We start from the raw sequence: 15076 nt of genomic DNA, 5'->3' as shown, positions 1-15076 counted from the left end.
CTCTTAAGGGATGCTGATAAACTGCCATTCATGATCTAAGAGAACCTGCCATATGTGCTCCACCCAATTCTTATCCTTCCAATTATTTCCCTCTCATGATCCAGATCAGCGGTCACTACCTGCTCTAAGTAGACGTATTCCCTTCCAGCACCTCGCTACCAATTGCGAACTGCTGTTCCCTTGCTAGGCTGTTGAACATTACTCTGGTTTTCTGCATGTTCATTTTTAGACCCACCGTTCTGATCTGCCTGTCTAATTCATTGATAATGCTTTGCAGTTCATGTCCTGAGCGACTTAGCAAGGCAATGTCATCAGCGAATCGCAAATTACTTAGGTATTCTCCATTAACTCTTATCCCCAACTGTTCCCAATGCAGGCCTCGGAATACCTCCTGTAAACAGGCAGTGAATAGTAATGGCGAGATCGCGTCTCCTTGCCTGACACCCTTCCTTATTGGAATTTTATTGCAGACTTTATGGAGGTCTATGGCAGCTGTGCAGTCATTATAGATATCTTCCAATTTTTCACACAACACTCTTCTACACCCTGATTCCGCAATGCCTGCTTGACTGCTGAAGTTTCAACTGAGTCAGATGGTTTCTCATATTCAATGAACGCTATATATAGGGGTTGGTAATATTCTGCGCATTTCTCTATCACCTGAATGATAGCATGAATATGGTCTACTGTCGAGTATCCTTTTTCAAAGCCTGCCTGATCATTTGGTTGATTGAAGTCTAAAGTAGTCCTGGCTCTATTAAAGATTACCTTAGTTAATACCTTGCAGACAACGGACAGTAAGCTGATCGGTCTGTAATTTTTCAAGTCCTGGACGTCTCTTTTCTTATGAATTAAGGAAATGTTATCGGTCTTCCAAGCTTCTGGTATGCTCGAGGTCACAAGGCATTGCATATACAGGGTGGCTAGTTTTTCTAGCACAATTTCCCCTCCGTCCTTTAACAGATCTGCTGTTACTTGATCTTCACCAGCTGCTTTCCCCCTTTGCATTGCTCCTAAGGCTTTCTTTACTTCCTCTTTTGTTACTGACGGGATGACGCATTGCTGTGCTCGACTGTCTCTTTCATGAACATTCTGATTACGCTGGCTACTGTACACGTTTGTGTAGTACTCTTCGGCTACTTTAACTATCTTATCCATATTGCTAATTACATTGCCCTCCTTGTCTCTTGGTGTTTTTACCTATGGTTTTTACATCTGGTTTTTACCTACGCCTAGTTTCCTTTTCACTGCTCTTAGGCTACCCTTGTTCTTTAGAGCATGCTCAATTTTCTCCATATTAAACTTCCTTATGTCGGCTACCTTGCGCGTATTCATCTTCGATAGCTCTGCTAGTGCTGTTCTGTCTGTAGGGTTAGATGCCCTCATGTTTTGGCATTTCTTAAAACCATCCTGCCGCCTACAATCCAAAAAGGCACAAACTGTTAATGTACAAAAATAAGAAAAGAAAATTCGGGTTTAGGCAGGAATCGAACCTGGGCCTGCGGTGTGTGAGACAGAGACGATTCTACTGCGCCACGACGGTTCGACGTTTGCAGCTGAATAAAGGTGCGTCTAGTGAATGCAGAGAAGTCTTAAAAATGTACATGAATAATTATGGCCATATCAATTACAGATGCCGCAATTTACGGAGTACAAAGGTACGTTTCCGGCAAATTTACTTCTAGCTTGGCGTGTCGTAGCACCATCATGTGGCACCCACTGAAAACCCCCCTCGCAAAGAATGACACTGGCCTAGCAGAAGCCATAATGCAAGCACAAATGCTTTTGAATTCCCACACGTAAGTTATCTTGAGTGCCTCCTTGAATTTTTTTTTCTTTCTTCATGAATAGCCGCCGAGCATTAAAATATTAGCATGATGGGCAAGCACCTTAGCTGTTACATGGCTGGCTTTAAATTGAGTTTTACAGTTTTCTCTTGAACAAAGCAAGCGTGCGGCGGGCAGGAAATTCGGCGCAGATGAGAAGTGTGTTCAACGATGGTGCTACCGGAAAAATGCATTGAGGAACGCAAGCTGCAAAGAGCCCGCTTTCTCAGGCAAGCTGCGACACTGCATCCTGCAGTTTCATATGCCTTGGATCTCAAACAGTTTGGACATCACCGAAGACTGCCTTTTGTGGGATGAGCATGCACCAGAGCACAGCATCAGCTCGGAGTCGGAAGACTCGGTGAGGGACGACAATTGAGTGTAAAATAATGCTACCCATTCCCTGATTAGTGTGCCGATTTGCACATTGCGCACGTGGGCTGCACCTCGAAAATTAACCGCCGACTCTAAGGCAGGGGGGGGGGATTGCGGCTCTTACATGTGTTCATAGGGTAGCTGCAACTAAGATATGGCACAGTCACCTTGTCATCTCTCATGCATAGTGACAACTAAAGGCTGTCACAAGATAAATTAGTGCGTGTGCTGGTTAAAACCACAACCATTACATTTCCTGCCTCAGCACCTGCCTCACAATGCATGTCCTGCAGAAACAAGGCCCAAGCTGATGGTGGTGTACTTATCTGGGCCAAAAAAAATGCATTGTGCCTGCAAGGGGTGCGTGCGTACACCCCAACAGAGCTGTTGCCCCAGTAAATGGCACGCGTTCTTCTCCTTTTCCTCCAGTCTAGACTGACCAAGCTCCGAGAATAAATCTCGGCCAACGCTAAGAAGCAGTATCACAGCATCCTGCACTTTTGTCGTTTGCCTTCGCAGCGCTCCTGCTTGCTCGCTCACTCGAAATGAGATGAAGCCCGGGGAAAAAAACTGAAGGCTGATGGACTCAGAAAATATTGCTTCTCCCAAAGGACATGGGTGTATGAGAGTGAGTAACAGGAGGGGCCCCGGTGGAACAAACCCTGAAAAACCAAGGGAGTGCAAGAAATTGCAAGGGGGTTCTGGCTGAGGGAGCCACACCTGAGAAATTTTGCACTTCTATAAAAACAAACAAGCAAAAGGCATGCAAAAAATCAGAGGAACCTTAATGGTAATAGGCTCAGAGCACAAATCAAATGACTCAAAATAAATCTTCAAATAATCAAAAAAAGCTACCTGTGTGACCTTCAGACCAATTCTAAGCGAGAAGGATGCTTTCTTTGGGGAAATTCATAAGCAGCGACAATGATGTCACGAAAGTACCCTCAAAGCTTTTTATCTGCTACAGTAAAGAGCAGGCATTCTTGAACAAGATTTCACAAAGCAATGCTGCTTACTTTTTAACAGTGAGATGTCCGCCTAATGAAAGCTGTCGAAAAAGCACACACAGCTCTAGACATGTCTCTAGGTGGCAAATAAATGCAGCACCATGATGTAGTTCACCCAGCATAGGAGACAGCTGCTGACAAATTTTTAGAATGTAAAAATCTATGATCACTCAATATTTCAAACCTTTACAAGGGGTTACACCAGCTAGACCACAGGGCTAAAGCACATTTACATTAACAAGATGTGGGAGAGATCATGTTCAAATCTTGTGGGAAACATTAAGTATCCTCCTCTTCACAGCTAGTAACAGAGTGCTCATCAATCATAATTTTTAGGAATATGTGATTGTAGTATAGTAATAAGCTGAATTATACGACATTTAACACCTGGTGTCTGAATCCACGAATACTACTACTGTGACACTGCTACATAAATTGTAAGATACATCCCTTTCATCATACTGTGCTTTGAGTAATTTAATTGTGAGGACCAAGTACGCCCTGGGAACAACGCAAAAAAAATCGTCAAGAGCAAAATGTGCACAGGGATAATGAGGTGGTATCTCATCCAAACTTCTCTCAGCCTTTGTTTAAATGCTTTCAATGCAGTAATCTAAAACAAGCAGGCTTATTACTGTTATTTTTTTTTCTTAGCACTCAAAGCACAAATTTTCAATATTTAAATTTTGTTCATATATATACAAATGGTCAAGCATAGCAGTAGCAAAAGGCAGGACATCACTGGTGACATTTGTGGTTCCACTGCAGACATAACAAAGTCAATTTTAGCCACCTAAATATTCAGACACTTTCCAGTTAGCATCATGTCCAAAAAAATTTGTCAGCAACTGTATGCACACACGGTTAAAAAACGATAATTTGCCTGCATTCTAAGCAAACCTTTTGGCACAAGAAAGAAATCACCTTTTAGTGGCATCCAAATAACGGTTCCGGAACAAAACCTCTTCAAATGCTCTTTTTTATGTTCTTTTTAAAATTCCAGACATCACTGCACAGCACAGAAAATTGTCTGCCTTAACCTTGCTCCCAGTTTCCTGCTATGTGAGACTACCTATATATTAAGAAGCAAGCCCAAAAGCAAAATAAGTAAATACAGTCGAGCCCACTTATAACGAAAGCTTGCTTAGTACAAACAAAGACAACGTAACTGTCATAATTTAGATTAAAGCTATGGTGCGGAATCTCAGAAAAAATGAACGTCCGAGGACACAAAATTCGGTTAATGTGAACACGGAGGCACCAGGAACTCGCACTAAGGGGCATGCTGCGTGGTCTTCACCGTGCTCCTACAAGAACATCGGTACTGCTTTTGCTTTTCACACGAAGACCAGTAAAAGTGCGCAGGTTGCACAAAGAAAAGACAAAAAAAAAGAAAGTCCGCCACAGGTGCTCAACATCATGTCGGCTTCCATGAGTTTCACTGCAGCGTGATATGGCCTTCTGGGTTCTGGGCCTTCTAATGGGTTGTCAATGGTACTCAACCTCCCCTTTAAAGGCGAATATTTTTTTTGCCAGGTCACAAAAAGAAATCCGATCGAGCCTGAGCCGAACTAGCAAAAAAAGGTATAAACTCAGCTTGCGATGCAGCATGTTCTTCAATTGCACTAGTTTTCTCCTGAGCCGTAGGCACTGATCATAGATTCCTTAGAAGCCTAATTAAGGGGGGACATGGGTTTTAAATCATTTTTTTAATTTAAAGACCAAATGCAATGAAACTGCACAGACTTATTCAGTTTTTTCTGCTGATTTCAAATATGCAATTTGTTTATTTCTAGGCCAATTAGTTCCTGAGATATTAATATATATAATGCCATTGTCTGCTCAAACAATAGAAAAAAAATGGGCCATCAGAAATTTAATTTTAATATGTGGGCAGATACTACAATGTGTGAGGAATGCAACGCTGGAAACAATTTTCAGTTTTTTGTCCGTGTGGACAAATGGGCTCAAAGTTAGTTTCATGTGTGTCATGTGTTTTCTGGCACTGTGTGTCTGGTTAACTCACTTGAAAACTAACTATTAAGCCCATTTGACGACACGGACAAGCTGAAAAAGCTTGAGCGCCTGTTTCATCAGATACGAGTGCTTGTACGGCACCCCGGCCATGAACAGATAGGCAGTTGTGCCTCACGGACATCAACGCTGCATATGGGCATACCAAGAAGTCTTTTCTTCTGCACTGCATCAGTGCTAAGCTGCCCGCCAAGTACCTCTGTGCTTTAATTGGCCTAAAAATGAGCTCTAGCAACGACTGAAGCTTGGATGAACTGGCTCCTGCAGCCACCTCACTGGTGAGTGCGCAGCAAAGATGGCGTCATTACAAAACCTATGCACCACAGACGCAGAAATGAGCACATCTGCGGGTACAGCTTTCACGTCTGCCCTATACTCAAAAGTGGCCTTTCATCGTGTGCCGCACTAGGCCTAAACTCGTGATGCTGATTGCACCATTGATCAATTTGCACTCGTAGATACCATGTAGACAGGACACCATGAAAGTCCACGTTGCGATTCTCATCTATACTATGGTTAGTCCACTTACTGCAAGCATCCAGACATAACGAACTAACGGTGCGTGACGGTCATGTTAGTTATAAGCAGGCTTGACTGTATTACAAACCCCTCATAATAATGATAATACATACAAAATTACAATTAGCCTACCAATCAAATGCTTGCTAACATGCATCTTGCAGTGCCCAGATGCAGACTGACGAACCAAGCTTGCTAGTGGCTTGCAATGCAATGCAGTATTTCATTCTGGACTGATTAAAACTCTTCACCAGCCCATTCGCAACAGTGAAACCAGCCTAAAAGGAAGAAAAAAATGTGAACTTCTCTGCACAAGGCTTGCCTTCACAACTATGGGGGTGCACTCGAATGGTTCACAAGAAATTCCCTGCACAAAGCGCTACTTCAAGGATTTCACACATTTCAGTCCCACATTTCACACGACAGAAGTGCACACAGAGTTTGCTGGGCTCAGTGATTTCACAGAGTCAGGAGGAAGTCTCAGCTTGGGCCCCAGCTCTGGCTTACCTCTTCACATATTCAAACACATAACATGACAAAACAATATATACCGTATTTACTCGCATAATAGGCCGACTTTTTTTCCAGAAAATCCGGCTCAAAGTTCGGGGTGCGCCTATTACGCGGGGTAAAATTTCCGGAAATTTTTCGACTCACAAAATTGAAAACACCGCGTAAACGCACTCGTGTACGGGCCGCACCCCGTTTTCCCAAAGAAAATATATATATAAAAAAAAGATCCATGTAAGGGCCACACCTAAACTTTCCACGGCCCACGCGGGAATAGCCTTCGGAATGCACACGCCGAGGCCTCTGTGATCGGCTCCGGCTGCGTGCAACGGGCGCTTGATCGCGGAGGCCACACACACGCACAGGAGCTTCCAGACGCCGCCCACGGAGGGCGCCAGAGGCCAAGCTCATCATAATCAGTTTCCTCCGCCGCGAGCTTTCGCTATCTATATCGCCATCAGCACTTCCAGCTCCTGTTTTTTTTTTGTTGCTGTCAGGTGCCGGGATCTGTGGTAGCGCGTTAGTTCATCGTGGTTTGTGGCTTTGCCACCGAGCGTCGCTGTTTTAGCTCGACGGCCAAGCACCTTAACAGCTACACGGCTGGGAGTTTGCTCTCGAACACGGCAAGCGTGCAGCAGTTCGGAAAATACGACGTGGCCGAGAAGTGCGGCAGTTGCGACTGCGGCGTGCCTAAATTTTCGTACGCGACTCTAAGCGCCGAGGTTTTCGCGGGCCTATGTCGGGAACGTTTCCGGCCGGGGATGAAGCTTTCCAAACAGACGTTTATAGTGAGCATCCCTGAAAACTGTGTGCGGCTGTTCTACGCGATGTCGTTGTACGTGCTGTGGGTCCGCAGCAGCTGCGACAGCAGCAGCATTAGTGAGGACTAGTAGTCAGTTCAGAAAAAACTTTGTTAAAATAAAGATTGGGGGGCGGGGGGTGGCGAGGCGTCGGCTTGCAATCTTGTAAATACAGTATTGATCACAGTGCCAAGTTCGAGGTGACCTATTATGCGCGGAAATAAAAAATATAATTTTTTGCGTCCAAACTAGGGGTGCGCCTATTATGCGAGTAAATGTGGTAAATTAGAAAAAAGGAAAGGAAGAGAAATACTGATTTAGACAAAAATGAAGAAAAAAAAGAAAGGGTCACACTGGATAGAAAGTGGTGGCCTCCATCAGAAGTTAAAAGCAGAATTTGGCTTGCACCCATCAGGTTTATGAGAAAAGATTTCAAGGCAGGAAATGTGGAGAAATTTTGGTTTTCGCTTCTCCAACAAACTTTATGAAAATTCACAGACCTATGCAGTTTCTTAGGCAGATTAGAAAATGAATTATTAAGGTCAACGCAGATGGAATGCTTGCTTCAGACAGTTGTCACTTCTTCCTCATCTTTATCGTCCCCTTTGCCTTTTCATTTCAGGCCCTCTCTACAGCAGAGACAGCCTAGTTCCCGCAGCGATGGGTTTACTTTCGTGTCTGGACTCTGTCCCAACTTGTGCGAGCGACTCATCCACAAAGTTCTCACAAAGACGGCGCCTCCTCTTGCTAGGAATCCTGATGGTAATAGTGGTCAGTAACAACAAAACTGGAACTGTGAACTTGGGCTGAAAATCGTTCGGATCCACATACAACATGAAGCAGAAATCTGATAAGCTGAAGTTTGGGGGAAAAAAAAATGCGTATTGAATGTGGGTTCTTATGATAGTTGCAACTACCTGGAGTTCGTCTGCATGCACTGCCATCACACGGCACACAAGAATTCGCCCTCTCTGAAATGTTGGCTGGGTTTCAATCCCACGACCTTGGGCTCAGCACCCAGATGCCACAGGCAAGTGAGCCACCGCAACGGGACGCACTTTAAAATTACTAGAACTGCTGGATAATAGAGCACCCCTGCATTCTCCCTCCTAACTGAACATGTGATAGGGAACCCAGAGCTGGACCCTAGGGAAAGCTTCCTCCTCCTCACATAAAGAGGAAGGGGGAGTGCTCACCGTAGGAACTCCTCATGCTGGGGCAGTAGCTGTGCGGCCGAGGCAGCGGCGGCAGGGTGGGCCGAGGCCGCGTGAGCCGCCCCCAGGGCGCTTAGATGAGCCAGCCGCTCGCGCTCAAGCAGGAACTGCCGCTGCAGCTGCTCTTGCTGCTGCTGCGCGGCCGCCACCTGGGCTGCATTGATCTGCACAGACACACAGATACACGCACTGCAGCACACTGCAGAGCTTGACAACCAATGCGTTTAAACTGTGCTCCTGGAAGGCCATTCAGGGAGGCCTCCCATGAACATCGCCACTCAAAGGGACACTGGGAAGGGACGACTGCATCCAATCATTGCTCTCAGAAAAATCGAATTGGATGCCCTTCAGTCTTGGCTCTCGGAAGAATCTAATTGTATGCCCTTTAGTGGTTCTGATCATGCCTGTTTGGGAGCAGAAGTCATAATTTTTTTTAAAAATTAGGAGCTCAAAATGGAATGCCGTATTCACCCGTATAAAACGCAAGGGCAGAGTTTGAGACCTCTACTGCCGCTGGCAAGAAGTGAGCAGAGGGGGGGTTCACCTGGTGTGCCAGCTGCTCCTCGTAGGAAGAGCGCATGAGTGCGGCAGCGGCCGGGTGCATCAGGTCCTGTGGCCGAGGGCCGCCCGGGGGAGGCCCGTGGGGCGCGCCTCGTGGGGGGCCCCCGCCTCCAGGGGGTGCTCCAGCTGGACCGCCCGGCTGGTAGGCGGCCGCGTATGGTCCCGCCGCGGGAGGGGGCTCCCCGCCAGGCGGCATCGCCATGGCCACCGCTGCTGAGAGCGGGTCGTGATGAGGGGGGTGCAGGTGCAGGTGTGTGTGGGCGTGCGCATGCGTCGGGGGGACGTGCAGCTCACCTGCCATCTGTAACCTGCAAGGAGACCAAGAGAGAGACAGCATGAGCTCAATGCACAGGCCACACAAAGGCGCACACTTGGATTAACTGTGGTGTAAACAGTAGAAACTTTTCCATGACCAAAAAATGCAGTGCTAACAGCAGCAGTAACCTTGTTACTGTACCTCATACATACCCGTGCCACAGTATCAGAGTTTGAACCTCATTTTTTTTTTTCTGCAATTGTACAGCCTGTGAGACACCGCAATACTTTTGCTGACACTGACTTCAGTCTAAAGCCAGAACACCCCAAGCCATGCAGATTGCAAGGAGATTAGAAATGATCTAGACAGTCAGCGGTCACTGCAGCCATATACCATATAAACGCGTGTAAGGGCCGCACTTTTTTTTCCTGATCGCGTGGCCTCTGTGATCAAGTGCTCCGCGACCAAGCGCACTTTTGTTCGCAGCCGGAGGTGATTGCGGAGGCCACGGCACGTGCATTTAGAAGGCTATTCCCACCTGGGTAGTGGAAAGTTCGGGTGCGGCCGTTACACAGTTTTTTTTTTTTTTTTTTAACATTTCCTTCGGGAAAACGGGGTGCGGCCATACACGAGTGCGGCCCTTACACGCGTGTATACGGTATGAGCACTATGGGGAGTTTCTTAACTGGTAATACCAAAGAGCTATGACATCACACCAAGGCATTCGGTCGCATATGACATGCCGGGCAGTCACACTCACCTTAGCAGTGGGTCGGCAGCGAGGGCGAGGCGGTCGGCGGCCGGGTGGAGTCGGTCATCAGGGGCCAGGCCAAGGCGGTCTCGCTGGTCCCCGTACAGTGCAAAGGGGGACATGCCCGCTGCCCCCAGTGCACCCCCGGCCGCCCCCAGCCCCGCCGCTGCTGCATACCTCCGCTGCAGCTCCAACCAGTGGGGGTCATATGCCTGGGGAAGTCGCGACTTGAGCTCCAGCTCGGCTTTTAGCTTGTCCTGCAGCTCTCGCTTCTCCAGCTCCAGGTCCAGGCGCAGGCTGCTGCGGTGTGCCATGCAGGAGACCACTCATCAGCCGAGTTATGCCCGGCAATAAACCTTCTTGCCGTGTATGCGCAGGAACCTCATGCTACCAACTCACTGTGCTTGCTTGCGCCAGATGCACACAACAGTATACCAAGCGAAATGACAACACCCATCAAACGCTTTTTGGAACAGCCCATCAAAAAAACACGCAGTGGAAATGGTATTTCAACATGCTGAACTGAGTTGCCAACTGAGTTATGCGACTCTAACAGTGGCCTGCAATGCCACTGCCTGCAATAGCAATGAAGCACATGTCCAGCCCACCAGACCAGAAACACGTGCGCTGATGACGTAGGCCGGGAGAGGTCTATTTGGTAATTATGCAAAATGAAAGGCTATTCTGTCCTACTCTTAAAGGCGAAGAAGTTCAAGCGTCCCCAAGTTTTTCTTTTCTAATATTTGATTTCGATTCTCTATCTAGGTTGCTCACAACCCCGTGGGCATGTTGTGATGACGTCACAAGATCACATGACCTCTCTTGGCTAATCAGGACAGGCTGTTAAGACATACAAGACCGCGTGAAGACTATCGACCAACCAGCAAGTTTCGTGACACCAGATGATGAATTTTCCTCCTCACATGAACTCTAATGATTAAGAAATGCTATATGGTCTTCCTAGGTTGACCAATGGAAGCTGAGAGAATCCAACATCCAACTAAGGTGACCAGGTCGTCACGTACCAGAGCAGTGATCGAGCCACGACAAACTCGTCGCCGGAAGCAGCACACCGAGCGCAAATTTCAATGCTTTGTCCCCAGGAATGCCTGACAGAACACGCGAGACTTGAAGGTTTCCAATTCATTCTTTTAAAGTTCAGCAGACGTTCGCAACACAGGCAATGTCACATTCACATATCGGCAGCAGTAATCCTATTCGTGCACAGAGAAAGCTTGGCGCTGCTAGAGCACGAAAAGTGGTGCTCTCGATGCTTCCCTTAACATCGGTATATGAAGCACGTATAAAATAAAGGCACAGCACAGCAGGGAGGTCAGCGTGAAGGGGGTGTTCACTCACTTCTCCCTGGAAGCAGCGGCCGCAGCAGCATACATGCCCAGTTGGTAGTGCAGCATCATGGGGTCCATGGCTGCAGCGGCTGCAGCCGCGGCCGCAGCTGCAGGGTGGGCCCTGGGTGCCGGGTACCCACCAGGGGAGAATGCTGCGTGCGGCCGGGCATACTCGCTCAGCTGCCGCAGCGCGGGGGTGTCTGCAGCTGCGGCCGCGGCCGCTGCCGCCGCATAGGGGTTGGTCGCGGCGCCGCGTGGGGGGCCCCCCCGGTAGGGGCTGGCACTTGGGGGGAAGTCGCACGGGTGGCCGCTGGGGCCTGCTTTGCCCTCCGACCCTCCGCTCCGGTGGTCCAGAGAGCTCAGCCGTTGCTGCAAAGTGGCGAATATAAAGCGCATGGGTGTGCGACGCGCTTTCTCCACCCATCAGAGCAGAGCCTGTGTCACAATCGTGGAACTAACAACCAACTAATTTAGTCGAATCTCGATGATACAATCGCGGCTGATACGAGTTCGCAAAATTCCTTGGCCGGGGTGTACAAGAGAAAAAACTGCGGAAAAAACAGCGATGGCCACACAGCCTAGTTAAATTTTCTGACAGCTGTAAAAAGACGCGTGAATGCACTTCCTATACTTCCGCAAAGGGATTTTGATCATTTTGGACAACACAAATATTCTTCATGGCCCTGCAAGATTCGTCTAATCGAGATACTACTGTAACGGCATTTCAAGCTGGGTCAGCTGGCTTTTTGTATGGTACTGCATCTTTGCGTCTTGCATTCAAGAAACATAGACTGAACTTTAGAGGACTATAGACAACAAATTTTTACTTGTGTAAGTTTCCTTATTTCAGATGATGCGTTAGATATTAGTACACATGGATCACTTCGTGATATTCACCTGCCTAGGAAGGCTAAATAATTTATAAATTTCTTCTTGACGGTACAAGTACAGAAATTCAATTAGAAATTATTTAACGGTCATAAGTGAATACCAGTGAAGATCCACATACGTATTATAATGTCTAACACAGCACATGAAAGAAGAAAATACTCAGCTAAATTAGGTGTCTACAGTCCTCTAAACATGAGCAAGATTTAGTGTTAAAGGGGAAAGAGGATCTTATACCGAAAATTTTTAATGATGAAGTCAACATTATGAAAATTTCAGGGAACATGCACTTTTGTACGCTTATCCCAAATATGCGATTTAATAGCATGTAATATAAGTCCTTGTGCACTTAGCAACAGTGTTACCACCTGTAGGTCGACCTTGCAGCAAATAGCTTAAAGAACTAAGGTGCGAAGCCAGTGCACATCAAAGAACCGCTGGTGGCAAAAATTAATATGGAGTGCCTCACTATGGCCCCTCTCCGAGGCACAAGGACAGGGCAAGAGCCACAGGCCACTGTGAAACTCCGATGTGACGATCTGGACGTGCCCTAAGAAAGCATGCCACTGTGCTGTACCTTGGCTTCCTCCCTTTCCTTCTCAGCTGCCTTGCGTGCCCTCTCCTCCCTTTTCCTCGCCAGCTTCGAATCAGGTACGGGCTTGAAGGTCAAGTCCGTGCGAGCGCAAGAGTTGAATTCTCCTCGACTCCAGTGCCGCAGAAAGCTGGTAACAAGAAAAGGAAAGCATGTTCAGCGTGGGAAAGCTCCCCCATGTTGGACGATTTCAGCTTGCTCAGTAAAAGTGATGTCAAGCGTCCCTCGTCCCTGAGACTCCTATCAGCAAGCCCGCAATGAGAGCACGACACAACGGGCAGGCAGCCCGCTCTGCCAGCCCACTACTCACATGGCGGACTGGCTGCGGTGGCATTCGCTGTCTTCAACCTTGGGCTCGGGGCTGGGTCCCCTCACCAGCTGCTGGGCCTCGGGCTCTTCCTCCTCCTCTTCAGGCACGCCATGGTGGCCACCAGGGCCACCATGGTGGGAGCTGCTGCCGTGATGCGACGGCAGCCCACCACTATGGTGACCACTAGAGCCCCCGTGGTGAGAGGGTGGGGCCACCCGGTGCCCGCCCCCACTGTCCAGGGGCAACTGAGGAGGGAGGGGCATGGACACGGGGGCTCGTGAGGGCGGAGTCTTGGAGTGGTGTTGGGGGGCCGTCGCCTGGTGGGCGGGCGGAGGGGGAGCGGCAAACTGAGGGTGAGCCGGGAAGTGCAGGTGTGGGGAATAGAGCTGTGGGCTGAAGTAAGGGGCATACGGGAAGCCTGGATGCACCTGGGGAGGGGCACCGGGAAGACCACCTGGTGCCCCTGGGGGCGGGCGACCTGCGGTGACCAGTGGACTTTGATAGCCACCCAGGGGAGAGGCGGCTGTCGACACCACAGGCGATGTGGAGAACATGGGGGGGGAAAAGGGGTAGTGGTGGCCAGAGGCGGCAGTAGAGGCAGGAGTTGAAGTGGGCGTAGGCAGGGGCGCTGTGGATGATGGCCCCTTGACATGCACTGGAGAGTGAGAAAAGGACGGGATATGCTGAGGAGGAGGGGAGGGTGCACTTGCACGCTCCTTGGGCGGAGAGGGAGGGGGCTCGGTTTTGACATGGTGTGGGGGCGGACCCGGGTAGTCCACAGGGGGAGCTCCGGACAAAGATGGCGAGGACCGAGGGGGAGCCGAGGCACCAGCGGCCGCCAGAGAAGATGCTGGCAAGCAGGAGGAGGACGAGGGGGGGAGTGGTGCCAGGGGAGACAGACCCCTGGGCGCCCCCAGTGACGGACTAGCAGCCAACGGAGTGGACTCCGGAAGCGGGGCACTGCTGCTGGGCCCTCGGAGGGGCCCCTCCATGAGGAGCGTGGGCGGCCCACTCATCTCCTCCTTGATGCGCACCAAGTGGCTTTTGACGGTGGCAGGCATCATGCCCGAGGGGAGCAGAGGCTCCACTGGAGGCGGAGGCATGGCTGACAGAGCTGCCAGAGATGGGTTGATGCCGCCCGACATGGGCAGTGGAGGAGTCGGGCGGCCACGCGACGATGGGGATGACACCAACCGAAGCGGTTTGGACTCTTCCACTTCCATCTTGATCAGAGACAATGGCATGGCGTCAGCCGGTGCTACTGCTGCAGGTGACTTCTCCCTCGGGACTGGCAGAGAGAGGGCGGGTGGTGCCTGGGGCAGCAGCTGGTCGAACTTGTCCTCAGCCATCATCAGCTTGGGCGAGGGCGCCAGAGTCTGTGCTGGTGGTGTTGGCACGCCTCTGCTGGTCAGCTGGTGGGCTGGCGGTGGCACAGGTGGTGACATGTGTGGTGGAGGAAGAAGCTGTGGGGAGCGGTCCAGGTGTGGTACCTGGCTGGGCACACCTGGCACCACCAGAGGCACAGGTGAAGGGCACGGCGGTCGCGACACCGGAAAGGACACAGGCACATCCTCGATGACTGCTGGGCTGCACTGGACTTCCTTTGGTGTCCTGCAAAAGAGGAGCACAGAGTTTGCACAACTCGGAGGGATACTTAATGCCAGTACAATGACGGCTACTCCAAGCAATACAGTATGTATTGCTTAGTATTAGTCGAAGTTAATAAATAAGCGCAAGGTAGCCGACATAAGAAAGTTTAACATGGAGAAAATCGAGCATGCTCTAAGGAACGGAGATAGCCTAAAATCAGTGAGGAGAAAACTGGGCATAGGTAAAAACCAGATGTATGCGCTAAAAGACAAACAGAGCAATGTCATCAGCAATATGGATAAGATAGTTGAATTAGCCGAAGAGTTCTACACAAATCTATACAGTAGCGAATGTAATCATCAAGTTACTGAGGGAGGCAGTCGAGCACAGCAATGGGACATCCTGCCAGTAACGAAGGAGGAAGTAAAGAAAGCCTTAGGAGCAATGCAAAGAGGGAAAGCAGCTGGTGAGGATCAGGCAACAGCAGATTTGTT

At 49.2% G+C, this 15076-nt stretch overlaps 1 protein-coding gene across 6 annotated transcripts in view; it reads right to left on the bottom strand.

The window, feature by feature from the left end:
* LOC149364543 (uncharacterized) overlaps positions 1–15076 on the bottom strand; it is a 49395-nt gene that overhangs the window by 4358 nt on the left and 29961 nt on the right. For 4 of the 6 annotated variants that reach the window (XR_016289202.1, XM_089574491.1, XM_089574495.1 and 1 more), the window contains 6 exons: positions 12993–14603; positions 12668–12812; positions 11213–11571; positions 9863–10153; positions 8830–9154; positions 8268–8449 (listed from right to left, as the gene is read on the bottom strand). Coding sequence is in view for 5 of the 6 variants with exons in the window: in XM_089574491.1 (XP_089430617.1) it covers positions 8268–8449; positions 8830–9154; positions 9863–10153; positions 11213–11571; positions 12668–12812; positions 12993–14603 (2913 nt within the window). In the remaining variant the exon portion in view is untranslated. Of the gene's footprint in view, positions 1–2741; positions 2864–8267; positions 8450–8829; positions 9155–9862; positions 10154–11212; positions 11572–12667; positions 12813–12992; positions 14604–15076 lie in introns of all 6 variants that reach the window. The other 2 variants (XM_089574493.1, XM_089574492.1) reach the window with 2 other exon arrangements.

Source organism: Amblyomma mixtum, chromosome 2 (genome assembly GCF_055824585.1).
Source record: "Amblyomma mixtum isolate Tamu chromosome 2, ASM5582458v1, whole genome shotgun sequence".
In the NCBI taxonomy this organism is placed as follows: Eukaryota; Metazoa; Arthropoda; class Arachnida; order Ixodida; family Ixodidae; genus Amblyomma; species Amblyomma mixtum.
This window is presented reverse-complemented; position numbering and strand designations above follow the sequence as displayed.